Source organism: Podarcis erhardii, assembly GCF_964252035.2.
Source record: "Podarcis erhardii genome assembly, chromosome: 3".
NCBI classification, from domain to species: Eukaryota; Metazoa; Chordata; class Lepidosauria; order Squamata; family Lacertidae; genus Podarcis; species Podarcis erhardii.
In genome coordinates, this window is record NC_138507.1 from 7,966,839 (window position 1) to 7,992,669 (window position 25,831).

The window sequence follows — 25,831 nt, forward strand, 5'->3', positions numbered from 1 at the left end:
AAGAAAGATTTTAAGCAACTGACATATTACAAAAATCAAGCTATGGCATAAACCTTTTCCCAGTCTCCCCCCCCCCCAAAAAAAACATATTTTGTTACAAAAGAAAAGGCAATAGATAATTTAAGCTAACAAATGTTTGTAGAAAAGGGCGTTGATTCTTGGCACTAGCAGCAAGCAGGAGACACCCCTAGTGTTGACATAAAATACTACAGCAGTAGTATTACTAGATTAATTTTATAGCAGTGAACAGCAAATTTTGATCGCCATGATTTTTAGGTAGGCAGTTCCTTTCTACCTCATCTTCCTTATCCACTGAAACCTGAATGGTCATGGACGTATCAACTCCTATATTCCAGAGTTAACATTACTTAATGAATCTGAAATACATATTATCAGGCATGCTTTGTGCAAAGGCTATGTGCACTGTAGCATCTCAGTTCAAATATGAAGATCAAACAATGCTGTACCACAGCAAAAAAAAACACAACACAAAAATACCCCAGCCAGCACACTAGAAAAATATTAATTTTTTTAATGCTGCCTTTATGTTTTGGTGCACAAGACCCCTGAACAAATTTAAGTCACAATTTTAAAAAATAAAATAAAAATTTGTAGAAAGAGGATGTGTACAAGTGTAGGACACATTCCTATGGTGAAGAAAGGGTGGCTAATGCATTAAATGGTGAGAACATGTCTGTTTATTAGCACCTAGCAGAAGGTTAGTAAAGAGGGGGTTTATCTGTATAGTTCAGGGACCACTGAGAAAGATCAGTGAATGGGGATTATTTTTGTGGTGGTGTATACGAGGAAATTATGGTGTTGGGACAATTATAATGAGGATACTGAGGTAAAGTGTAGTCTAGATTAATGAAGGCTACATAAAAAGTGTAATAAAAATTGCTGTGCAGCTTATGCTTGAAAGGCAACTGAATAATATGACACTTTAGTACAGCAATTATTTTGGAAATGGGTTCAAGGCTTCAAATGAAATTAGAATGACCTTTCTCTATGGTTGCTTGTGGACAGTAAAGGGAAAGGAATATGACAGGTAGAGGCAACTGCAAGAAGAAATTAATATAAATCTGACCAGGAAATGAAAAATTATGAACACATTTCATTACAGCACAACACAAATCCAGGAGTTTTCACTATGTGGAAGTTCAGGCAGAGTAATGGAATTAAAATGGGATAAAGGAATATTGTGAAGTCTGTGAATGCTACAGGGCAAAACAGTTAAGACAGCTACTGAGAAAGGCAGGATCCTATGCAAAATCCTAGGCACATTTACCTGGCTGTAAATTCCATGGAACACAGTGATACTAACAAGCAGGCATGCATAGCATAAGGCTGAAAATACACATAGTCAAGATGATTTAATATTGATTTATAAAGCAATCTTATTCAGAAGCAAGTCTCACTGTGCTCTATGGGACTTATCCCCAACTAAACATGCCCAGGTTTGCAGCCTTCGTTACACATCTGATGAAGTGGCCCCTAGTCCATGAAAGCTTATGCCATAGTAAATATGTAAATCTACGAGATGCTGCAATAACCATTTTTGCTGCAACGGACTAGCATAGCTAACCACCTGAAACTAGTTACCCATTAACCAACCACCCTCTTCACTACCAGTTGGGGTGTTTAAAAAGAGACACACGCACACTTAAAAGAAAAGCAAATTCTTCCAGTTGCTTCAAAGCATGCTTGTGGGTGAAATACAGAGTCCCGCCATCTGTTTTCACCAAGCACCCATAACCGTGGCTGTTATTCGGGGCACAGAAGCAGGATCATGTTATGCCATGTGCCAGATTTCCTATTGCTGTGTGAGCATACATACATACAGGCATATACACACATGTGAGGTGGGAAGAAAGAAGAAAGGGAGCCTAGTATATATATACAGCCTAGTATATATTTCTCCTACACAAGGGAGAAAAAGGTTGCAGAGGAGGGGAGGGGGGGGGGTTGCCGCTGCTGCGAAGCAAGCAATGCGAATACGCAAGAGGAGCTGCGTGGGATGAAGAAAATTTGCAGGATTTTTTTTTCCTTTTACAGGGAGATGAGGAGGAGGAGTTCGGAACAGAAAAAGAGGGGCGCTTTCATGAAAGCCATCGCAGGAGGGGAGAAAACTAACGCGTGAAAAGTGTGTGCGTGGGGAGGAGGGGGGGGGAAGGTTAAAGTAATACCAGCACATATTGAGGAGGCGAATTCTTTGCCAGGGGTGGGGCACTGCAGGGAAAAGAGAGGTCACTGCTGGGTGAAGGCAACTACCGGAAAAGCAGGAAAGCCACTGTTAGTTAAAGGGGGGGGGGAGAGAAATAGGAGAGAAACACACACACACACACACACACACACACACACACGAGGTCCTGGTTTTTTGGCACGCGGGGGTGTCGTTTTTTTCCCTTTGCGGGGAGGGTTTGGGGGTGCGTTGTCGGGGTGTTTTTTTGAGGGGGGGGGACACACCGAAGGCGCCTCTCGATGAGATGCGGAAAGGAGGTCGCTAAGCCGGTGGGGAAACACGGGGGCTTCTGGCGGGTGGGTGAGGGGGGGGGCGGGTAAGCCTTCTACCAGAGGAGGGGGGGGTCCTCAGAGAAGGCCTGACATGGAGGAAGCGAGAGAGCGGATTTTGCCTATATATATATATATATATGAGAAGAGTCTTGCGCATATATATATATATATATAATATATACATATGAGAGAAGAGGCGCATATATATAATATATATATATATATATATATGAGAGAAGAGGCGCAACCCGCTCTCTCGCTTCCTCCATGTCAGGCCTTCTCTGAGACCCCCCCCCCCCACCGAAACACCACACCAAAAGCGGGGGCGAGGGAGGGGGGGGCGCTTCATTTCCTTCCTTTCGCGGCGGCGCGGGGGGGGGAGGGGGAGGAAGAGCTCCTCGCCGCCGCCGCCTTCCCCTCCCCCCCCCTCCTCCGCGGTCGGTTGAGAAGGGGATCCCCTCAGGGCCTGCAGGTGGCGGGGGGCGAAGGTCCTTACCATGGTGGCGGGTTGTCGAGAGCCTCCCCGCAGCCGAATCCACCGCCGAGTGCCGGCCTTCTTCTTCTTCTTCTCCTCGTCGTCTTCCTCCTCCTCCTCCTCCTCCTCTTCTCCTTCCTCCTCCTCCTCCGCCTCTTTTCCCTCACGCTCCTCCGCCGCTCGGTCCCCTTCGCAAGCGCTGCCTCAAGAGCCGCCGCCGCCGCCGCCCCTCCTTTTTATTTATTATTATTATTACTGTGGTGGTTGTTGCCGACGACGGTTTAAGCCGCAGTGGGCTCGCGCTGACCCGCAGCCTCGCGGGAGGGGAGGGGGAGGAGGAGGAGGAGGAGGAGGAAAGAGAGAGAGAGAGAGAGAAAGAAAGATAGAGATAGGGAGCGAGAGAGAGAGAGACAGGGGAACCGAAGCACGAACGGTCGACAGCAAAGGGGAGGAGCCTCCAACATCCGGGCAACTACGCCGCCGCCGCCGCTTCAACCACGGGCTTCATTTGCATACGTGGGAGGGAGGGAGGGCGTGCGCGTGACGTCACCCGCGCCGGGAGAGGTTAGCAGGGGGAGAAGAGTGAAGCTGTAAAATGGCGGCGCAGGCGGCTTTTGCTGTGAGGGGCGTTGGAAATGGGGCAAGATGTTGTTAGCCGCTCTGAGCCCGGCTTCGGCTGGGGAGGGCGGGATATAAATAAAAATTTTGTTATTATTATTATAAGCCCCAGGCCTCAGCTCGTGCTCTGGTTTCACCGCGTGAGGAAAAGCTCCCCCCACGACACAAACACACAAAAATAAAAAATAAAACCCCAAAGCTTCCGCCCCCTCGCCTTGGAAAAGCGACGCTCAAATCGCGTCAGGTGCCAATGGCCGCCGCGCTGGAGAGGGCAGCCGCCACCCCCCTGAATGTGCGCCTGGAGCCAAACGGCTTTGCCCCTGGAGGGCAGGTGCCGATGTCAACAGGCTCCTGGTGCTTCTCTCCGCCATTAAACGCCCCTGAGGGAATAGGGGCATCTATCAGAGCAACACGCCAAAACAGGCATGGCCTGTAAACCAGCCTTAGAATCCATAAGGCCGTGAAAGTTGGAAGGGAGCCCTGAGGGTCATGCAGTCCAGCCCTCTGCAATGCAGGCAGAAGTGTCCCTAGGGTCTCTTGCCCCCTTGGCAGGGAGCTGTGTAGCGGCACCTCCCCAAAACTCTGTTTTTCTTTGTTTCATAGAATCGTGGAGTTGGAAGGGACCCTGAGGATCATCTAGTCCAACCCAAATATGCAGCTGTCCCATATGGGGATCGAACCTGCAGCCTTGGCGTTATCAGCACCATGCCCTCACCAACTGAGCCATCCAGGTGTTTCACGCTCTGCCAGGAACTGCTCTTCACCACCTTCCAGGCTGTGCCAGTCTCTTCTTCGCCTTTCATCCTCCGCCAGGGACTCCTTCTCCTCCTCTCCAAGCCAAAGTGGAGAGACCATTTTTTGCGCCTCCCTGGGCCCACACCAACCTGGACAACCCATAGGTATGCCCCTGAATGCGGGAGTCTCAACTAAAGCACCCACAGCAGATTCATAGCTCTCAGCTTTCAGATTTGAAAATAAGGGATCGAAAATAAGGGATCAGCAGGCTCACTTGTCCCAGGGACAGTCTATGGGATATCTAACAATCAGGGATAGCAGTGGGAAACGGCACTGGAATAAGGGAATTTCTAACCGTAAAAGGGAAGATTGACAGCTATGAGCAGATTGCCACCCAACCTTTGCTTTAAAACATCCATCACAGAAAATAGATTGCTGCATTTCATGGAAGTTTCCAAACTTACTGTAATTTTTGCTCTATGAGACTCACTTTTTCCCTCCTAAAAAGTAAGGGGAAATGTGTGTGCATCTTATGGAGTGAATACAGGCTGCGCAGCTATCCCAGAAGCCGGAACAGCAAGAGGGATCACTGCTTTCACTGTGCAGCGATCCCTCTTGCTGTTCTGGCTTCTGGCATTCAGAATATTTTTTTTCTTGTTTTCCTCCTACAAAAACTAGGTGCGTCTTATGGTCTGGTGCGTCTTATAGAGCAAAAAATACGGTACCTAGGGAATAAGCTTCATCAATATGGCTTCTACATAGGGTAAGCTGATAGGCAAAGAGTCGCCTGATAAATTTATTCTGGGAGGGTCAACCCTCTCTTTTCTACTTTATATTTTTTTAGAGTATCTCTTTCTTTTTATCAGGAGTATGTCCGGACATGGGCCTGTTCTACGCAAAATGCTGTTAAGGGCACAGAGCACCAAGGTCACTAGAGTTTTGTTGTCTGGGCAGCCAAGGTCCTCCATACACACTGCCCAGACTCTCGCCCTGGAGAGGTCATTTCGGTGCTACAAATGCAGCAAACCAAGGCCACATACGCAGAAAAGCATCCCAGCAATTTTATGTTGCAAAATTTACCCTTGTCCCAGTACAGAGCCCGTCTGCCACTAGCTGGTCAGTAAGACCAGCCTCCTTTGCCACCTCATCTTCCACCAGCTGTGTACATATAAGTATGGGGGGGACTACCATTAGAGAAAATATAGTAGATTTGAGGGGCAGGTGTCTTACAGCTGCAACCAAATATATATACAATGGTACCTCGGGTTACATACGCTTCAGGTTACAGACTTCGCTAACCCAGAAATAGTGCTTCAGGTTAAGAACTTTGCTTCAGGATGAGAACAGAAATCGTGCTGCAGCAGCAGGAGGCCCCATTAGCTAAAGTGGTGCTTCAGGTTAAGAACAGTTTCAGGTTAAGAACGGACCTCCGGAACGAATTAAGTACTTAACCCAAGGTACCACTGTATATCTATATTAAGTAATAATGTTCATACAGCTTAATTCTAAGTGTTGGACTACAGTACTGAAATACAGCAGAGTAATTATTTTCCTGTGAGCTGATATTTAAATAATGTCTTTTGTTTATCTCAGTAGCTCTTGGCCAGATAGAGCATAAGAACCAAGAAACTAACTAACCATACCATAGGTTCCAAGAAGTGAACTGAACAGAACAATGGTAAACAAACCATTATGTTGCTATTGTTACATAAATGTCCATAGTTATCTTAGCCTTGAGAAGGCTTCTAGATGTCAAAATATGTGTGGGGTTTTCTTCTCACAGTGGCTTTTGCTGCCTTAAATAAGAACATTTAACATAAGCAGTAAGTTATATATTATAACTTATATTTTAGCAATATTGCTTGAAACTTGACCTTTTGCCTAATAAAATATATGTGCATAATTTATTTATGTAAATTTATGTAAATTATCTTATTTCACTATAGGAACAAACTTCATTGCAAAGAACCTACTGGATTTGATATACCATCATCTTCTGTATTGTATTTTAGAGTCTTGCCCTTTACAATTTCCTCACACCTCTTTCACATCTGTCACTAGCTGCCTTATTTTTCACTTGTAAGTTAACTCAGGGCCTGGGACTCCATCTAATTAACTAATCTTCTCCTCTGACCCTTAAAAGGCCATAAGCAGCTTTTCCAAGCAAAGCGGGTGAACCCTCGGGCATGTGCAGTTTCAGTCTAAAATGTCTGCCTTTTTTAAACCGCACACATATAATTCTTCATGACTGTTGTACAAACTCACATTTATTTTTAGAAAGAGTTCCTCAGTCTTTTTTAATGTTTTGAGAAATGGTTGTGTTATTACTTCTTAAAAGGCAAGTTAGCAGTTCCCAAAACTCAAGAGAAAGAGGGTTACTTAATAAATAAGAGAAATACCATCCCATGTGTAAAAATGTTCGTGGAAATGTAAACTTTTCTATTGGTTGCAGCTGAGCATATTTGCCAATGTGAATTCAGGAAACTGACAGCTTAATTTTACAGTTCCTATTTAGCAAGATGCCCTGTGTATTATTGTATTATTTCCTGATGGATGCACACTGAAAAATTGAAAAGAAAACAAGGCAAGTTAATTATTTTCTGAACACTTTTCTTGCTTTCTCTGAAGTAGAACATGGCAAATAAAGCACCGTTCTGACACTGGACTGATTATTTGGGAATGCCCTGGCTTGTTTAAATAAAATCTAGTATTTTTAGGTGAGGAAAAGGTATGTAGAGCACAGCGGAAAGCAAATAAAATCCAAACCTTTTGTAAATATCTATTCATTACTGTCACAGAAACTGGGTCACTACCATGTCTTTGCATGGAGGACAGATATGGAGGTGAGACCAGTGTCAGAGCAGCCATTAGGCAGGGTGAGGCTTCTGCCTCGGCTGGCAGAAGCCTCCAAGTTGGTGCCCCGATATGCTCTGTTGGCATATGATCTTTTGGGCCTGATCTTTCAAAACACATGAGATCTCACCCAAAATCGATGCCGGTGCTATTTCTCTGCATAGCTGTCAACTTACAGATTTGAAACTAAGGGACCAGCAGCCTCGAAAATAAGGGATCAGCAGCCAAAATAAGCGATTTTAGTCAACCAGCAACCAAACGAAGCCTCAAGCGGTGGCTCCCACAGCGCAGCAACCATGCAAAGGGGATGCAGCAAGGAAAACCACCATCACCTCTCTGCTGGGAAGCACTGAGCAAAGCCGAGTCCCCAGGCAACGTGGCCGATTTGATCAGCACAAGGCATGCAAGCTGCACCCCCAATCATTCTTAGACTCCTTATTGGGTGAGCAACGCAGCCAAGCAACGCAGTTGGAGCCTCCCTCCTCCTTGGCCGACAAGGAGGGAGGGAGAGGAGCTGCTTCCTTTGAAACCCAGGAAATTTGAAGGACATCATCAATCTGGGACAGCAGCGGGAAACGGCGCTGGGATAAGGGAGTTTCCCGCCAAATAAGGGACGGTTGAAGGCTATGCTTCTCCACAGGTGGCTGGGTGGTATAGGTGGCAGCAGCAGTGACAGGGCAGGGCAGCAATTCCCATTTCGCCTCTAGCAGTGAAACGGCACACACCACCGCTAGAAGGAACACTGCAACAGCTATATAACAAGCACTCTGTGGGCAGTGAGGAATCATAGGGAAAGCTCAGCATGTGCTGTCCCTAGTTAGTGATGTGGCCTAGCATTTCTGCTTTCCTGCTTAGCAGCAGATACTGCTATATTATACTAATCTGTTCCTGTTCCAAAGCAGGAGTAGGCTGTGTGCAAGGGCCCAGGCTACTGAATTCCTGAATTGTATGGATGAAGGTGGTTTGAATGAAAAAGCAGCAAAAACTGTGGGCTCTTATTGCTTATCTTGTTACAACTCCGGGTTTAAATTTGAATTAATACAACTTCAAAGCTATCGCAATTAACTAGAGAGAAGTTAATTTTTGCTATTCTCGCCCACTTCCCTGAAGCATTGTGTGGGCTTAGCATCTCAATAATGCATGCATATGTGAGCTTAATAGGTAGCCCAGGAAATAGGTGGGGGGTGAGAAATGTCTTTGGAATATTCTATAGAGAATTTTATCATAATCTGCAGCACAATTCTAACCATATCTACACAGAAGTAAGTTCAACTGAATCCAGTTGGGCTTGCTTCTAGGTAAGTGGGGTTAGGGTTGCAGTCTTAGGCTTTTTTTTCTTATGGGATATAATTTTGAATCATTCTAGTAGGTGAACAACTTTTAAAATATTGTGAAATGTTTTTTTTTTGAAAATTAGCCTGCTTTAATAGGGTGTTTGACCTGGGAACAATGACAAACATTGTGGCATATGTCTGAAGAATGTTACAGGACATTGTATTCATATTTGGAGGATGTTTATATTTGCGATCTTACCTAAGTGGTAAATATCAAGAAGCATTTGGGTGTCTATTTTGTTCTTTTGTTTCCCTTGGGTAAGGACATGTTTACATATGCATGTTTATAGCTGATGATTGTGGCATCTAATGATCATCACAACTCAGACAGAAACTTTGACTAACTTGTGTCAGCTCCAACAGAATTTTTTCAATTAAATTTGTTTTAGCAGGTGTAAAGTAGCCAAATGTTATTCAAGTTAATAGAGATGCTACTTTTACGTGGTGAGAAATAGGAGACCCTTTAGTATTATTAATTTGTCTGTTGCTATTCATAGAATCATAGATTTGGAGGGGCTCTCAAGGGCCATCTAGTCCAACCCCCTGCAATGCAGGAATCTCAATTAACACATCCATTACAGATGGCCATCCAAGCTCTGCTTAAAAACCTCCAAGGAAGGACAGTCCCCCACTTTCCGAGGAGTCCGTTCCACTGTTGAACAGCTCTTACCATCATAAAATTACAGTGGTACCTCTGGTTACATGCTTAATTCCGGAGGTCCGTTCTTAACCTGAAACTGTTCTTAACCTGAAGCACCACTTTAGCTAATGGGGCCTCCTCCTGCTGCTGCGCCACCGGAGCACAATTTCTGTTCTCATCCTATAGCAAAGTTCTTAACCTGAAGCACTATTTCTGGGTTAGCGGAGTCTGTAACCTGAAACGTATGTAACCTGAAGCATATGTAACCCGAGGTACCACTGTATTCCTGATGCTTAGAATCTCATTTCTTTCACTGTTGCCTTTATCTGCAAAAGAGCAAGCCTGTTAAGTAAAATCTTGATTATTTGCCGTGACATTCTCTGAATCTGTTTACAGTCAACAATAGATGTTTTCCATGGGGGGGGGGATCAAAACCACATTCCAAGATAATTTTCAGTGTTAGTCTTCCCAAACAAATCTGAGAAGAAGTAAGGCCACTGAGAGGCAGTGGTTTTAACAAGCAACAGTTTTTTATTTACAATGAAGAAACAATGTTGCTTCCATATTATCTGTTTAATCTGGAATTGCTGTCTTCATGCACTCACTTGTAAAGAAGAATACAGGCATTGTTGCCAACATGTTGCATATCACTGTTTTCTGCATTGTCTTCCCATCTTTTTTCAAGCCTAGTTTAAAATGCAATTGCAACACTAGTGTGGACTGGTGAAGTGTTATGGTAGCTATTTAGGGTTATACTGTAGTGTGATTATCTATAAACTTTCTCCCTATGATTTCTATCCTGTATTTGTTTCCTGTTGAGCAGGAATATAGCATTACCATATTGCCCCTTATTTGGTAAGTTCCTGTTCTTACCAAAAGGCAATTGCTGGTTTCTTCACATTAATTTTTTTCTTCGCCTTGTAAATTTTAAACACTATCTAGCTATCTTAACACAAAAACAAAAAAATGGAAAATTATGGAGAATTTGAATTGGCTAATGAAGAGCAATTATTTAGTAATATCATGGTTGCTGAACAAGAAGTAATTACAGGGGCAGAGATCACAAAGAGGAAGCTTTTAATTCTAGTTTTATAGAACCATTACCATTACAGAAAGTTTTACAGAACCATCACTGAATGGGATAAACATAAAAGGATATTGGCTAAGGCTGGGTGTTGTCAGAAAATATTTTTTTTCTTTCAATTTTTTAATTAATTTTCCAAATTTAAAACAAACACACACACACAAAAATTACAGTATTAGAAATAAAAACAAACAAACATATAAACACCTAACTGTTAAAGGCCCAATTTAGTTTACATTGTTAAGTGACTTCCTCAAATCCCTCCTAACTGAATTTCAATAAATCTCATTGTAACAGTTTTCCAATATCTCTTTTTCAATAAAATTTACTTGTTCAAATTTCTGTCTTCCTTCCTTTTCATAATATTTTCAGTCCATAATGTTATAAAATTCAACATATTTTAATCCTAGGCCAATTTGGTACTTACAAGTGATTCTACTTATGTTATATTCAAATATCTAGCTAAATAGCCCTTAAATTTCTTCCACTCTTCTTGATATTCCTCCTCTTTCTGATCGCGGATTCTTCCAGTCAGGTCAGCCAACTCCAAAAAGTCCAACATCTTCATCTGCCATTCTTCCACTGTTGGAGAAAATATAGCAGTATATTAAGTTCAACAGGAAATCAACTCTGGCTAGTTCAGCTCTGGCTAGTTCACCCGCTACGGCCCCTTTTGGGGCTGAGATTACTAGGCCACTGTACCCCAGATTGGATTATTGTAATGCATTCTATGTGCATTCTGTAACTTCCAGATTAGATTATTGTAAGGCATTCTATGTGGCACTGCCATTGAAGGTGACTCAGAAACAAGTCCACAATGCAGTGGCCAGAATATTGGCTGGGTTCTGTTCAGAGCTCATATAACCCACATTTTAAACAGCTGCACTGGTTGCCAACTCATTCCTGGGCCCAATTCAAGGTGCTCACGTTATTGTTTAAGGCCCTAAGCAACTCAGGCCCGTAATACCCCAAATATTGCTCCCACCCTACACAACCTCTTGTGTACTAAGATCAGTGGAGGGGGCCTTCTTGGTTGTTCCAGCACCCTTAGATGCTCCACCACCTTCTGTATGCAGCTTTCAGCAAATGTGCTTTATATGTGTAATTTTAAGTTGTTTTAAACTGTTTGTAGTATTGTATTTTAATCATTGTAGACTGCCCTAGGACTGTAGGGTGAAGAGCAGGTCATAAATTGTAATAAGATTGTAATCATAATAAATATCTAATAGGTATACCTAAACTCGAACAAGCCAGGATTTCCAGCTGTGTCAAAGTATTTGTTCATTTACAGGTAGTAATGTGAAATATAACCCCAGGGTTTATAATTCTGAAAAAGGCAAGTGTACCACTCCAAATTTGAGACCACTGTTCTTCAAAAGATTTTACAGTGTAAACCCATATATGCCTACTCAGAAGTAAGTCCCACTGAGTCCAATTGAGCTTACTGCCAGATAACTTGTGTATAGTATTGTTGCTTTATTCAGATACAGTATGGGTTGCTGTCCAGGAAAAGGGTTTTGATCCCCCAAAACTGAGAATACAGCTGCCCTCAAATATTGTTTTTTAAAATGTATGTTCACGAGGAAATAGCAAATGTGGAAAGATTTTTTACTTTCTAAGTATTGAGACAAAAAACCCCCACATTAAGTCTCAAATTAAGCTTACAGGTAAAGGAGAGGAAGAATAATAGTATATTAATGGAGGACATAGTACATGCTTCCAGATCATGCTATAGTAGGGCATCTACTTGAAATTTAATACTTAGTAATACTATAGTAGGGCATCTACTTGAAATTTAATACTTCTGCAATAGCCAGGTATTTTTATGCCTAGTCACATTATTTTTATCTTTCTATGTTTGATGAGAACATTGTGAAAACAGTAGTATAGTGGGGGCATTTTTAGTTTATGATCTTGGCGTTCTATGTAATGATTGAAATAGGTTCCAGAGTAATGGATGAGGGTCTGTAGTTCATTTTTTATGTTTCAAAGAATAAGTTATTGCTACAGTAAGTAGGCTGTCAGTATAATTAAAGATGGCTTGTGAGCTTTGTGTAACCTAACCATTGATTTATGGATGTATAGTGCATTATGTATAGAGAATTCCAACTCCACCTTGTTCCTGGCAAATACAGTATATGAAACCTACTGCATGTGGTCAAAGAGATGCAATCCTAAATTGGGACATAGAGTTGTATTCCAACCTCTACCCAAACAAAGCAACTCTGGATGAGTTTGGTAAATCGCTACCACTTTCCCTTTCTTAACCACACATGAAATAAGCATAATAGTTGCCACCCCCACATGGTTATTTATAAAATATAGTACAATAGAACTGTTCTGTAAATCATAATTTTATCCACCTATATTGTTGAAAGAAGGCTGTAATTCTAAACGCACTCCCTGGGGAGTAAAAACCCCATTGAACGCAATGGGATTTATAGGTGTGTGCTGTCAGACTAATTGCCTGATGTTCATTTGCAGCCCCAGGCTTTGGGCCATATGTGGGAACAGAAAATACTTGCATATGCTCTGAGGGAAGGGGATTGCCTTGCCTACTCCAACCCTGTTTGCACCCCTTTGCACCATACTATCCATTGTACCAATATTATATTGCCAGAGTGTCTAACAAAGCAGGAAGAAACAGAAGAAGAAGAAGAAGAAGAAGAAGAAGAAGAAGAAGAAGAAGAAGAAGAAGAAGAAGAAGAAGAAGAACAACAACAACAACAACAACAACAACAACAACAACAACATAATGATGTTAAAGAAGACAGGTACAGTATTTCAGTTTTAAGTCATATAGGACTTTAACCATTAAGACAAGTGTTTTGAATTAAGCATGGTACTTTACTGGGAGGCCCTGGAGTTTTTCAGTACAGCAGTGCTATGCTGTCTTCATGCTGTGATTCTTTTTCTGTGCAGTGTTTTCCGTTCACTAGAGCAAGTGATCTTCCACAAATTTGATGCTGCACTGTTGCAGTACCCAAACAATTAGGTTGGTGTTTGTATATGTGTTTGCTTTGCAGTAGTTGGCCTCCTTCCCATGATTCATTAGAACTAAATCCAGGTCCCTTGAACTCCCTGTACTATTATCATAACTAGATATTTATTTAGTAGTCCGTGTAGTCAGTTATATCATTGAAATCGTTAAACCTTCTAGTGCCAGTGTGGTGTAGTGGTTGAGAGCGGTAGTCTTGTAATCTGGGGAACCGGGTTCGAGTCTTTGCTCCTCCACATGCAGCTGCTGGGTGACCTTGGGCCAGTCACACTTCTTTGAAGTCTCTCAGCCCCACTCACCTCGCAGAGTGTTTGTTGTGGGGGAGGAAGGGAAAGGAGAATGTTAGCCGCTTTGAGACTCCTTAAAGGGAGTGAAAGGCAGGATATCAAATCCAAAATCTTCTTCTTCTGTTGTACACCATGGCTGATTCAACAGTGTGCTAAAAATGTACAAAGCATTCCATCTAGTTTTGTAAATCTTCTTTCTCTTTATGACTTCCACCTCCATTTCAACGGGAATTACCGGTATTTTCTATTTTAAACCAGCCCCCACTTAAAATCTCATTCTAATCCACATTTCCTTTACTTGCCATCTTTTCCAGCATAACTGTTAGATTTTAAAGCAAAAGTAGGTGCTGAATAATTTGGACTTGCATGCCTGATATTTTGCAGGCTACAATTAACTAGCAGTGACAGCGGATCAAAGAAAGAACATATAAATGTTCTTTTGCCATCTTAGTCACCGACCTTAAGCAACATAGTGCAGGAATTATGCAACTCCTACAAGGTTTAAATGGTCTGGAAAGGCTCACAGTGTGAGCCATTTTTGAAGCTCCACAAACATTGGGCTAATGTTTATTATAATTCCATGTTTAGTGTACCCGTCTCCTGACAACCAGCATAGAGAGATGTTAACATTCTTTAGAGTTGGCAAAGCAAGATTTGGGCATGGAGCAAGTTTTTCTTCTTGATTTATATATGTTAAAAAAAAAAATTATATGTCACACATCAATACAAAATATTTTGCGGGCAAATAAAACAGATAGAACAAACTACGGAACACACTGCATAATAAACCAACAATCAAGTCCAAAGATGGCTGATAAAAGCAGTGTAATTAGAACAGATAAAAATGAGTTAAAAGGCATGGGCAGAAAGGTCTTCAGTGGACCTTGAAAATAGGTAGGCACCAAAGTAGGCACCAGGCAAACTTTTATGGCAAGAGCTTTCCACAAGCAGTGTACCCCCATGAAAGCCTTTTCCTCTCATCAGCACCCAGGTGAGAGGAGAAATTGGAGGATTGCATCCAAAGGTGATCACTGTATGGGTAGGCTTGTACCAGAGCAGAATTCCGTGAGGGAAGGTGAAAAATAAATAAAAGTAAACAAATACATTTTGAAGGCTGCTAAAAAGTTTGGGAAATTAAGAGGGTTATATTCCGCTGGCTCCTCTGCTGGCATGTACAGTACCTTAGGTGCATTAGGGCTACTAATACAATTTATATCATCTTGGTGATACAAGGTTTCTAAAATGAGGCAGGATATTGTGAAATATGTTGGTCTGCATTGAATGCTAAATGCAGACTCTAGTGCCTGTCCTATTGTTCTTGGTTTGGCTCCTGCTTGGTCACCAAAATACCCAGAGCCAGTGGCGTAGCGTGGGTTGTCAGCACCCGGGGCAAGGCAAGTAATTTGCGCCCCCTAACCTGTGGATTTGCGCCCCCTAACCTGTGGATTTGTGCCCCCTAACCTGTGGATTTGTGCCCCCTAACCCTAACCCCCAGATGTTGCGCCCGGTGCGGCCGGCCCCCCCCCTGCACCCCCCACGCTACGCCACTGCCCAGAGCCTGTCCATTGGAATTATTTCAAATGCATCCAGTGTCCTAAAACTGTTGGTTTGCAAGCCCCCTCCACAGAGGCTGGCCCCTCTCACAGTTCCCGGAGCTTGCTTACCGGTAACCTCCTCTGGCTGACTTCCCGGACAGACCAGGGAGATATTCAGTGGCGTAGCGTGGGTTGTCAGCACCCGGGGCAAGGCAAGTAATTTGCGCCCCCTAACCCGTGGATTTGCGCCCCCTAACCCTAACCCCCAGATGTTGCGGCCGGTGCGGCCGGCCCCCCCTGCACCCCCCACGCTACACCACTGCCACAAAGTAGTGCGAGGCTTAATCACATGGCGGGGAAGAAGGCAGCAACTGGGTCCCGGGGGCGTCTCTGATGTGACTTTACGGGCACCATTTGCAAGCGGGGAGCGGCACCCCATCCGCGCGAGTGCGCCCCCAGACGCAGGAGCCGCGCAGGCAGGGCTGGGGGCTGAGGCGCCAATGGAGGGGAGATGAAGGGCCTGCGAAGCCCTCGAGCACCAGAGAGCTGCTCCTGGTTTCGCGGGGGGGGGGGGGCTCGGCCGGGGGCGGCAGCCCTTTTGTCCGCAGGATGGCAGCGGCGCCACCGGCCAGCCCCATTACCGGCCCGGCCAGCCTCCCGGGGCGCCAGGGCTCCGCCGCAACTAACACCTTCCCTCCAAAACTGGGCTGGTCGGATGTAGTTCTCTCCCGCGCTCAGCTCTGCGCTGGGCGGCTGCTGCATTTTCCCTCCCCCAGATAGTCCCTCCCTCGCTCTCTCTCTGCTCCGCAATGCACGCCTGGCACCCTCCCCCTCCACAGTGGGCGGCGACCCGGCAGCTCGGATCAGATTCGCACAGCCAGCACTGTGAGAGAGAGAGTGAGCCAGGACCAGGTAGGGGCAGAGAGCTCCGAGTGCGCCCCCAAAAATGTTGCGCCCGGTGCAGCTGGCACCCCTTGCACCCCCCACGCTACGCCACTGGAGATATTGATAGGCGACATTTTCCCAAGAGTGGGTAAAAATGCACACCCCCTCCTCCTGCTTCTGCAGGGGAAAGAAAAGTAGTCAGAAATCTATTTACATGATGTTTATTTCTGACATTACAGCACTAGAGAAAAACACGACCTTTCAGTTCAGTTCTTCTAGCAAGTCTGACAAACTTCCTGTACATGTGCAGTTGGAAGGTTTCAAATTACACTCCTCACAGAGCCTTTTCCAGCCTATGAACTTCCTGGGAAATTCTTCTTTCCCACAGATAGGCGCATCATGTGATGTCAACAATCTGGCTGTCTGCAGCTATGATGTTTCCATATACAGTGGTGCCTCGCAAGACGAAAAGAATCCGTTCCGCGATTCTCTTCGTCTAGCGGTTTTTTTGTCTTGCGAAGCAAGCCCACTGACGGATTAGCGGATTAGCGCTATTAGTGGCTTAGCGGCTTTTAGCGGCTTATCAGTTTAGCGGATAAGCAGATAAGCGGCTTAGAAAAGGGGGGGGGGAGGAAAAAAAAGTCGGAAAAACTCGCAAGACATTTTGTCTTGCGAAGCAAGCCCATAGGGAAATTCATTTTGCGAAGCGCCTCCAAAACGGAAAACCCTTTCGTCTAGTGGCTTTTTCGTCTTGCGGGGCACCACTGTACTGACAAAAACTGGTCCTAGATCACAGTTTAAGATTGGACTTGCTTTCCTAGGTGTGTGATTTATTTATTTTTGCATACAAGACAACTGAAATGGCCATGAGGACTGCAGTCCAGCACATGTTTACTCCCCATCAGTTTCAATGGGATGTGAATGTAGTAAACTATGTGGGACTGCACCTTAATGCTGCAATCCATGCAAAGTTATTAGGTTCCATTCAACAACTTGGGGCAGACCTTCAATGAAAGATGTGTGGGAGCCAAAATTGTTAAATTGTTTAGTTAAGTTGCATTGAAGAGAAACTGCTGGGTGGAAAGAAAACAAGACCATATTTGACATGATTGAAGCAAGCTATGTTACAGATAAGAAAACATTAGAAACATCAGGAGATGGAAATGCAACAAATGCTGTAGCAGCTTCAAAGAGAATTGTAGATTAAGCACTTGTGCCTAGCTGAAGATGTAAAATAGGGTAGCAAAAAATGAGACTAACTGCGCATGTCAAAAGGTGTAAACTGCTAATTGGTTAGTGTCGCTAAAATATACTTTCTGCTGAAAAAAATGTTGAAATATACATTTATTAAGAAACCAGAGGCCTTTCTCCTTGGAATAACAGGCTTAGAATTGCCCAAGATGTTAAATTATTTTCGTATGCCACAATGGCCGCGACCAGAAAGAAGAGGCGTTTCAAGAGGACTGGAGGAAATTTAAGGACTATTTGAACAAATATTGTAATATAAAAAATTATAAATTACTTGAAAGAAACAAATAGGCCTAGGATTAAACTAAGTTATAATTAAATATGTGGGATTTAGAATGTTAAGAAAAGTGAATAAGATGACTATAATTGGAAATTGTTTTAGTTTAATAATGATATTGGAAAGCTGTTACTTTTAAATTACAAGGAAACTCAGAAGGGAGGGATTTGAGGAAGTCAACCAAGATGTTTAAAAGGTTGGATTTGTGAAGAATTAAGTTTGTTATTATTGTCTATTTGTTTATTGTTCCCCCACTTTCCCCCGCTTCCTTTTTTTCTTTCCTTCTCTTTTTTCTTTTCTGTTTTTGTGTATCATTTTGCTTTGTGGTTTGTGTTATTATGGTGGAAAATTTAATAAAAATTTATTCAGAGAAAAAAAATAAATACTTTCTGTGTTGAACTAACATAATGAAGGGGTTGGTTTTATGATTTTAGGTTGCTATATCTATGCTCGCTTTGCATCTGAATCCTTTGTAGCGACTTCTGCATAGGAGTTGCCACCTTGTACATGCAATAAATGTTTATTGATTCATACCTTCTTATTATTGACCTCCAGTACGGGAACTTGGAATTCCCCTACAGGTACACAGGAGTAGAAAGCAGACGCCCGAAATTTTAGCTGAAATTCTACTTCCTTGCCCACCCATCCCCTTGGCTTGTTTCTACAGGTGCAGATATTAATAGAGGCCAGAAGTTAAGCAGAAATGCTTACTTAATGTTCCTTTTAAATTATCAGTTAACATGGGACACAGTGTAATTTTATTGGGTTGACTTTTTAATAGTTGCCCTAGTACACCAAGTCCTGCAATAGAGCACAGCCTCTTCATGTTCATCAGGATTACACTAATTATGTTCTCTGCTACCATTCATTCTCTTTGTGGCAAGTGCTCTATTTAGGTAAATTCCACTCCATGATTTGCATAAAAAGGATGTCTTTGTGGCACCAAAGGCATCACTGATTCATAGAACTTAGAATTGTATATCTTTGCCAGCCATACAGTTAAGGATATAAAAGAGCAAATATAACTGGAGAATATGTATGCAGAGTCCATTAGGAAGATCAGTGACATAAAAATTATAAGTCTCTTTTAGGGGTAGGGAACCTGTGGCCAGCCATTATTGGGACTCCAAATCCAATCAACATGACTTGTTTTAAAGCTACACAGTGTTTCCTGGCTCCCTTTACTTCCCAGGGTAGGAATCACACACATTTTCTTAGTCACACAAAACAGATTAAAATATAATAGAAGTTGCCTTCTTGGCCCCATAGTAATCAACCTCAGGATAACAATGTTCAGTTTCTTCCCTTACGTTCTTTCTTTCTTTGGTTTTAGTGTTTGAACTCATGCTTACTGCACAGCCCAGATGCCGTTTTATAAACCCAGTATGTTGAGATCTGTGAATAATCAGACTGCATGTCTGTAGACTCCCTGGGCATTTTCAACCCATAAAACAAGGGTAACGTGTAAATACAGAGGAAAAATTGGACAGCCAAGCTTTACACAGCTGTTCCTGCTCCCATTGGGGCCCATTAAATGCTATACAAACAAAGCTGCCTCTCATTTAGGACTCGGCTAGCATGCTTTTTGTTGTTGTTTTTTCATAATGCCATAAATTGTTTTCAAGTGATGTCGTCATGATTTTTTGATGTTTACTTTCTATGGTTTGAACTAGAATTGCGGGGTGTCTAATAGTAAAACGTGGACAATTTTTATATAGTGTATAAGTGCAGTTTTGCCTTGAAAATGGGTTCTGAGTGAGGCCATTCCTTGTTTCACGTCTCAGATTACATGAAATGAATGTAATCTGAATTTACAGGTCCTAAAAACAGCAGAACTCAAATACCTTATGAATCAGATTTGGCTTCTCTACCTTTGCTATGGATTTAGGCTACAATCTAAACTCCACTTACCTGAGAACAGGGTTGGGGGAGAAATTCAATTCAGTTTGCATTTAAAGCCAAATTTATCAAATGTGCAGTTTCTGAAATAGTACAAGAACCAAAACATAGCCAACCTTCAAAATTCACAAGTATCTGAATTTTACAATGCCGTTCTCAATCCAGCCAATGCATATATGGAGGGGGGGGAGGGTGTGTAAAACGAATATATTAGTAAAAATAACATACAAAAATGCATTACATTAGGATTATATTGCTTGCAAATATCTGTACATTAGTCAAAACTGCATACCAAAATGTGTTTATTAGGAGAAAGTGTTGAAGAATTTTCATGAGGATTTTTTTTAAATTGCAAATTGATGCAGAAACACAAAGAATTGAATTTACTATTGGAACAGTGAGAAACTGAGGGAACTAAAATTGATAGTTTCTTCTATCCTTACATGGGAGTAAGCCCCATTGATTTTTGTAGGGTTTACTTCTGAGTAGACAAGCTTTGGATTGTATTTACTTTTAACCTTGGTATGAAATTGATTTGCTGCATTGATCTGTGTACTGGGGAGCAATATACTAATAAGATTCCTGGAAACCAGTGGTTTTGTTAATCTGTTTTATGTTATGTATCAAATGCATTTATACAGTGTCTTTGATATTTCTGAACCTGTAATGAAAGTAAGGGCATAATGTGTAGGAGTGTGTGTGTGTGTTCTGCATCGCAGCAGAGATACTGACTGTATCAGCAGTCCTTATATGTTCTGCTACAATTAGTTGCAATGTACCATCTGTATCCCCAAATTTTAATATGCTTTCCCAGTTGATTAAATGTTCCCATGGAGTTCAAAGTAGACATTATTGGGTAGCCATGCTTCTTCACAGATTGGTTTGGAGATCTTATTTTCACAGCATAAGGTGGATGAAGACGCAGTTAACTGAACTCTTCCCCACTTTACTTTCTGCATTACGTTGCTTCAGGCACACATTTCGCATATCTGAAGGGAATCAGGTCATGTGTGAAGTGAGAAAGCAAAATGGGAAAAGGTTCAGTTGCCCCTTAACATCATGTCCCCCTTTTGTTGTAAAAGGGGGTGGGAGCCACCTCCCCCTTTTGCTTTAAATGTAGATGACAGACTCATGACCAAACAAGCATCTTTGCTCCATAGCATCTATTCTGGTCCAGAATGCAGTTAGTACATGACAAATTGCTCCATTATTGGGCACACTGCAGTTCTTGTTGAATTGTTAATTCTGACTACATCTACCTTTCAAGCACAATGTGTTTCGGAATCCATTTTCCAGTACTGGAAGGGCAAATTGTTCTTCATGGTAAATATATCTGTGCTCAAATGTAAATGATTTCTGCCTCATGTGTTCTGCCTTATAGTCACGGCACAACACAGTGCTTTTTTCACGCATCAACACACCCATCTCAAATTTAAGTGTCTCCTCTTAGTTTACCTCCAGGCCAGGAAGTTCTTCCTTAGCGTCTCTTAGACTAGGGTGTTCCTCTTTGGTTGAAATGTTATGAGTTCTGTGTACTAATAAGATAAGGCCAGTATATAAGAAAGAAATCTCAGCTGAAGAATTATTGTAATAAAAAGATGGAATTAACGGCTAATTTGCTAATGAGATTTCTTTTGGGGGGAGGGGGTAAAGGTGGTGTGTTTTAAAACCCTTTCCTGAAAACTTCAGAGGTCTCTCCATTTGCAGAGGCCTCCTTAAAACTGTCTTCCTCCAGCCGATTCTTGTGTCCCGTGTGACTACATGCCACATACTCACTTTACTAAAAGAGGAAGTGATTACAATGGTAGCACAAAGCAGAAAGGGCAAAATCAATAAGATTGAGTTCAACTTTCTCCAACTCTTGTGGTTTCTCATAACACGAGGCTAAAATTAAGACATCTATTATACAGGGAAGAACTGAATACATATGTCATATTTTTCAACACATAAACTGGGGGGAGGGTTGCTTATTGTTTTCTTTGGATTATATATACTCTGCCTACTAAATGAACTTTCTGAGAGACTGCTCAGTGCCTCTCAGCCTAACCTACCTCATAGGGCTTGTTGTGGGGATTAAATAAGGGGGAGAACCATGTATGCCACCTTGAGCTCCTTGCAGGGGGAAAAGTAGGATATAAATGCAATGTACGTATTTTTCTGTGTATAAGACATCTCCATGTATAAGACGACCCCCTTTTTTAAAAAAAAATCCAAAATAAAAAAATTAAGTTGCTTAGCTTTTTTTGGGGGGGGGAGGTCACTTCTGCCAATCACTCACCCGCCTGCCTGCCACTGCTGATCATTTGCCACAGCCACTGCCGATCGCACACCTCGCCACAGCCGTCAATCGCCTGCCCAATTGCCGCAGCCACAGTCAATCGCCAGCAGGCCTTGCTGCAACCACCAGTCGCCGCTGCCAATCTCCTGCTTGCTGCTGCCAGTAATCGCACGTCCCCCCTCTGCATTCACTATCCGTGTATAAGACAACACCCAATTTTTGCCTAGTTTTTTTTAAACAAAAAGCACTGTCCTATACACAGAAAAATACGGTAGGTAGAGAAGTAAGTAAGTAAAATCATTGGTGGGGAACCTGAAACCTGGGGGCCAAATATGGGCCTTCAGGCATCTCTGTCAGCCCCTTTAACTCTCCCCAGGCCATATCCCTCCATGACTTGGCTGGAATGTAGCTTTGAACTCTGAAAATGTGTATTGCTTGCCTGGGTGACGGATACAGAGGGGCATGTGAGTGTGTGTAGAACCTAGCCTACTATAGAAAGATAAATATCGCAGTTGTTGCTCCGCCCGCTTTTGCCTGTGTCTGTGTCTGCCACCAGCATGGAAAGCCCAGAAATCCACACAGAAGGACATGCAGTCCTTGGGCTGAGAACTCCCCCTGCCCCAGCAATATACAGCATGACAGTGTCCATAATTGCAACAAGAATATGTATGTTTCCCCCAGTCCAGAAATGGCAGTCCAAGCAGCAGGATGTTCAGTCTGACAAGTCAGTGCTTTCTCACTGAGTACCTGGTCCAGATGGCAGAGGCAGGCGGTGATGGAAGCCTCCCTCAAGGCCACAGATATTTCAGTTGCCGCTCTACAACCCAGTGTTGGTCCAGGCCCATTCAGAGCTTGTCTGAGGCCTGTAGGTGGGGGGAGTCTTGTCCCCGAGATGTGCCACCGCAGCAGCATCACCTAATCTGATCTGACACTACACATTAGTACGCAGTAACTGTTAGTTTCTGTTTTGCCACTAAGCAGCTGCTTGGAGTCACAGGACTCTTTTTACATCCCAGAGTCCTTCCAGATTGTTGGAAGTCTCACGGGAGACGGGAGATGGGATGTGACGTTAGTGGTTTCCTGTTTCCTTTGTTCCTTTGTTCAGTTGCTCTTTGCTTTCAAGGAGAGAGGGTGTCTTTTCTGTCTGCGTAGCTTAGAAATAAAACTCTTTGCAATGTAGCCCAAACCTCTCGTCTCTTTCCTGTGCTGGAAACTCTGCTGAAGAATGTGCCTGAGGCCTTATCAAAGACTCAGGTCGTTAAACACGTCGGGAGGCGATTCCGAAGGACTTTGGGGAAGAAAATGAGCTTTATCAGCTTGGCCAAGCGGAGATCCCAACAGTAACACGGGTCCAAATTTTACTGTTGAAGCATTGCAGTGCATACAAACTGGCATGGGCATTTTGCCCATGGTTGTTAAGCCCATTAAGACCCCGGTCATTTGAGAGGCATGGGATGTTCTTGACATGACAACGTGAGTGGCTGCCTGCATGCTCTGCCTTTGCTTCTCCCTTACAGACCAGGACTTTCCCATAAGATTCTGGCCCTCTTGGCCGATGCAGAGGGTGCTGTGGCAGCAAAGGTATTAGAAGCCTCCCCCCACCCCACCCCCATTCTTTGGTATAATGAGTATCTCATACAAAATATGTTTACTTGGGTATTAGGTCATTACTACTGCTTGAAATCTCAGTTGTTTAGTCTTCCCAGTTGTACAATTCCCATTAGCATTGCTGAGACTTAACAGCAAGTATCAAGAGGAGTACATAATAGAAACTAGACCAAAGGGAATGGGATGGGCTAGTTAATAGGTGATTAGAACAGTGGAGCTTTAAGCTTGATTCTCCCTTGGCTATGTACATCACTGCGTTGTAACATACAGAGAGAGCGTCGCCTCCAGGGACAAGATTCAGAGCAGTTACTCTAAACCTTCCTACTACAGAAGTTGAGGCTTTCTAATTAAGCAAATGGGAGGACTGGCAACTATGCTGCAAGCTGAGCTTGCATATTCAACAGTTTGCTAGTTAAAGCTGAGCTCCGTTTGTGATGATACTGGCAATTACAGAGCTTAATGAAAAGATGCTTTATCATCTAATTCAAATATGCTGGAAAGTGGGGGACTTGCCACCAAATATTTGGCTGCTTAGTGTAAATAAGGTGGGTGGGGGTTGACCTGCAGTCCTGGAGCTGTACCTAGACTCCAACTCCCATCATTGCTGATTCTTGGCCATCTGCATAATCATCACTTAGCTTGCCCCCCCCCCAGCTTAAATTTAGTGGTCAAATTCACACAATAGCAAGTTTGGAGTCTCTTACAACAGCTTCCGTTTGATATTTCATAGTGTTTCCTACAGTTATTACAGCTAACAATGAAATATTTATATTATGATCAGGTATTTCCCTCCAGAAATAGCCATGTCTTCTGGGTGATGAAATTTTGTACCTTTCAGAAACAATAATGAGATGTACTCTGATGTTCTGAGCTGCATAGGGTTGCCAAATGGCCAGGGGAAGAACAGGCCTTTCATTTTCTTGTTCCATTAACATAGGTTTGATATGCATACATCAGCAGGTGGTTTTTTCTTCACATGAAACTAAAGTTTATCTCCTGCTAATTGCTGTTGGGGGACGCGGGTGGCGTTGTGGGTTAAACCACAGAGCCTAGGACTTGCTGATCAGAAGGTTGGCGGTTTGAATTCTCGCGACGGGGTGAGCTCCTGTTGCTCAGTCCTTGCTCCTGCCAACCTAGCAGTTCGAAAGCACGTCAAAGTGCAAGTAGATAAATAGGTACCTCTCCAGCGGGAAGGTAAACGGCATTTCCGTGTGCTGCTCTGGTTCTGCCAGAAGCGGCTTAGTCATGCTGGCCACATGACCCGGAAGCTGTACGCCGGCTCCCTCGGCCAGTAAAGCGAGGTGAGCGCACAACCCCAGAGTCGGCCACGACTGGACCTAAAGGTCAGGGGTCCCTTTACATTTTCATTGCTGTTGATCAATCTTCACATTGAGGGAAGATAGTTCCCAGGAGGAAGGAATTCAAATGATGGCATCTCTAGAACTGTGGAAGAGCGGACGCACACAGTTGAACATACCTCTGGAGTTCTAGAATAAACAAAAGCTCTACATTGCCATTTGATAACCTTATGAGAAATAGTTGAACAGCTACATTGTTCAACTCCTTGTAACATCAATATATTATGCAATTTTTATGTTGTTGCTGCAGAAAGTGACATAAATTTAGTGGGTGTGGTTTACTGTTTCCTGATCAAAGATAGAAGGAAGGAAAGGCAGGATACACAGAATACATAGAAAGCTGCCTCAGACCATTGGTCTATTTAGCCCAGAATTGTCTACACTGATTGGCAGCATCTCTCCAGGGTCTGAGGCAGAGGACATTCTACCTGGAGATCCTGGGCACTGAAGCTGGCACCTTTTGCACCTTTACAGTGCAGTTCCAACCGTGTTCATTACCCAGCTCTACCTCTCTTTCAAATCAGAACCAGTGAAGGCGGTGAAGGTCCTGTGTGAGTGTCTGGAGGCGGTTGGAGGATGGATGGCGGCTAATGGATTGAGGTTGAATCCTGACAAGACAGAAGTACTGTTTTGAGGGGACAGGGGGCAGGCTGGTGTGGAGGACTCCCTGGTCCTGAATAGGGTAACTGTGCCCTTGAAGGACCAGGTGCGCAGCCTGGGAGTCATTTTGGACTCACAGCTGTCCATGGAGGCACAGGTCAATTCTGTATCCAGGGCAGCTGTCTACCAACTCCACCTGGTACGCAGGCTGAGACCCTACCTGCCCGCGGACTGTCTCGCCAGAGTGGTGCATGCTCTAGTTATCTCCCGCTTGGACTACTGCAATGCGCTCTCCATGGGGCTACCTTTGAAGGTGACTCGGAAACTACAACTAATCCAGAATGCGGCAGCTAGACTGGTGACTGGGGGCGGCCACCGAGACCACATAACACCGGTCTTGAAAGACCTACATTGACTCCCCGGACGTTTCTGAGCACAATTCAAAGTGCTGGTATTGACCCTTAAAGCCCTAAACGGCCTCGGCCCAGTATACCTGAAGGAGCGTCTCCACCCCCATCGTTCTGCCCGGATGCTGAGGTCCAGCGCCGAGGGCCCTCATTGGTCTGGCGGTTCCCTCATTGCGAGAAGCAAAGCTACAGGGAACC

The 25,831-nt window shown here is 43.6% G+C and overlaps 1 protein-coding gene and 1 long non-coding RNA gene across 4 annotated transcripts in view; one reads left to right on the forward strand and one right to left on the reverse strand.

The window, feature by feature from the left end:
* PPP3R1 (protein phosphatase 3 regulatory subunit B, alpha) overlaps positions 1-3,454 on the reverse strand; it is a 43,481-nt gene extending 40,027 nt beyond the window's left edge. For 2 of the 3 annotated variants that reach the window (XM_081855758.1, XM_081855757.1), the window contains exon 1: positions 3,011-3,454. In XM_081855758.1, coding sequence (XP_081711884.1) covers positions 3,011-3,013 — 3 coding nt within the window. In that variant the 5' untranslated portion in view covers positions 3,014-3,454. The remainder of the gene's footprint in view (positions 1-3,010) is intronic. The other variant, XM_081855759.1, reaches the window with a different exon arrangement.
* Positions 3,455-3,793: 339 nt separating this feature from the next.
* On the forward strand, positions 3,794-7,484 carry LOC309338486. The gene is made up of 3 exons (XR_014154925.1): positions 3,794-4,201; positions 4,339-4,506; positions 5,209-7,484. It is a non-coding gene; the product is annotated as an uncharacterized lncRNA (long non-coding RNA).
* Positions 7,485-25,831: the final 18,347 nt, after the last annotated feature.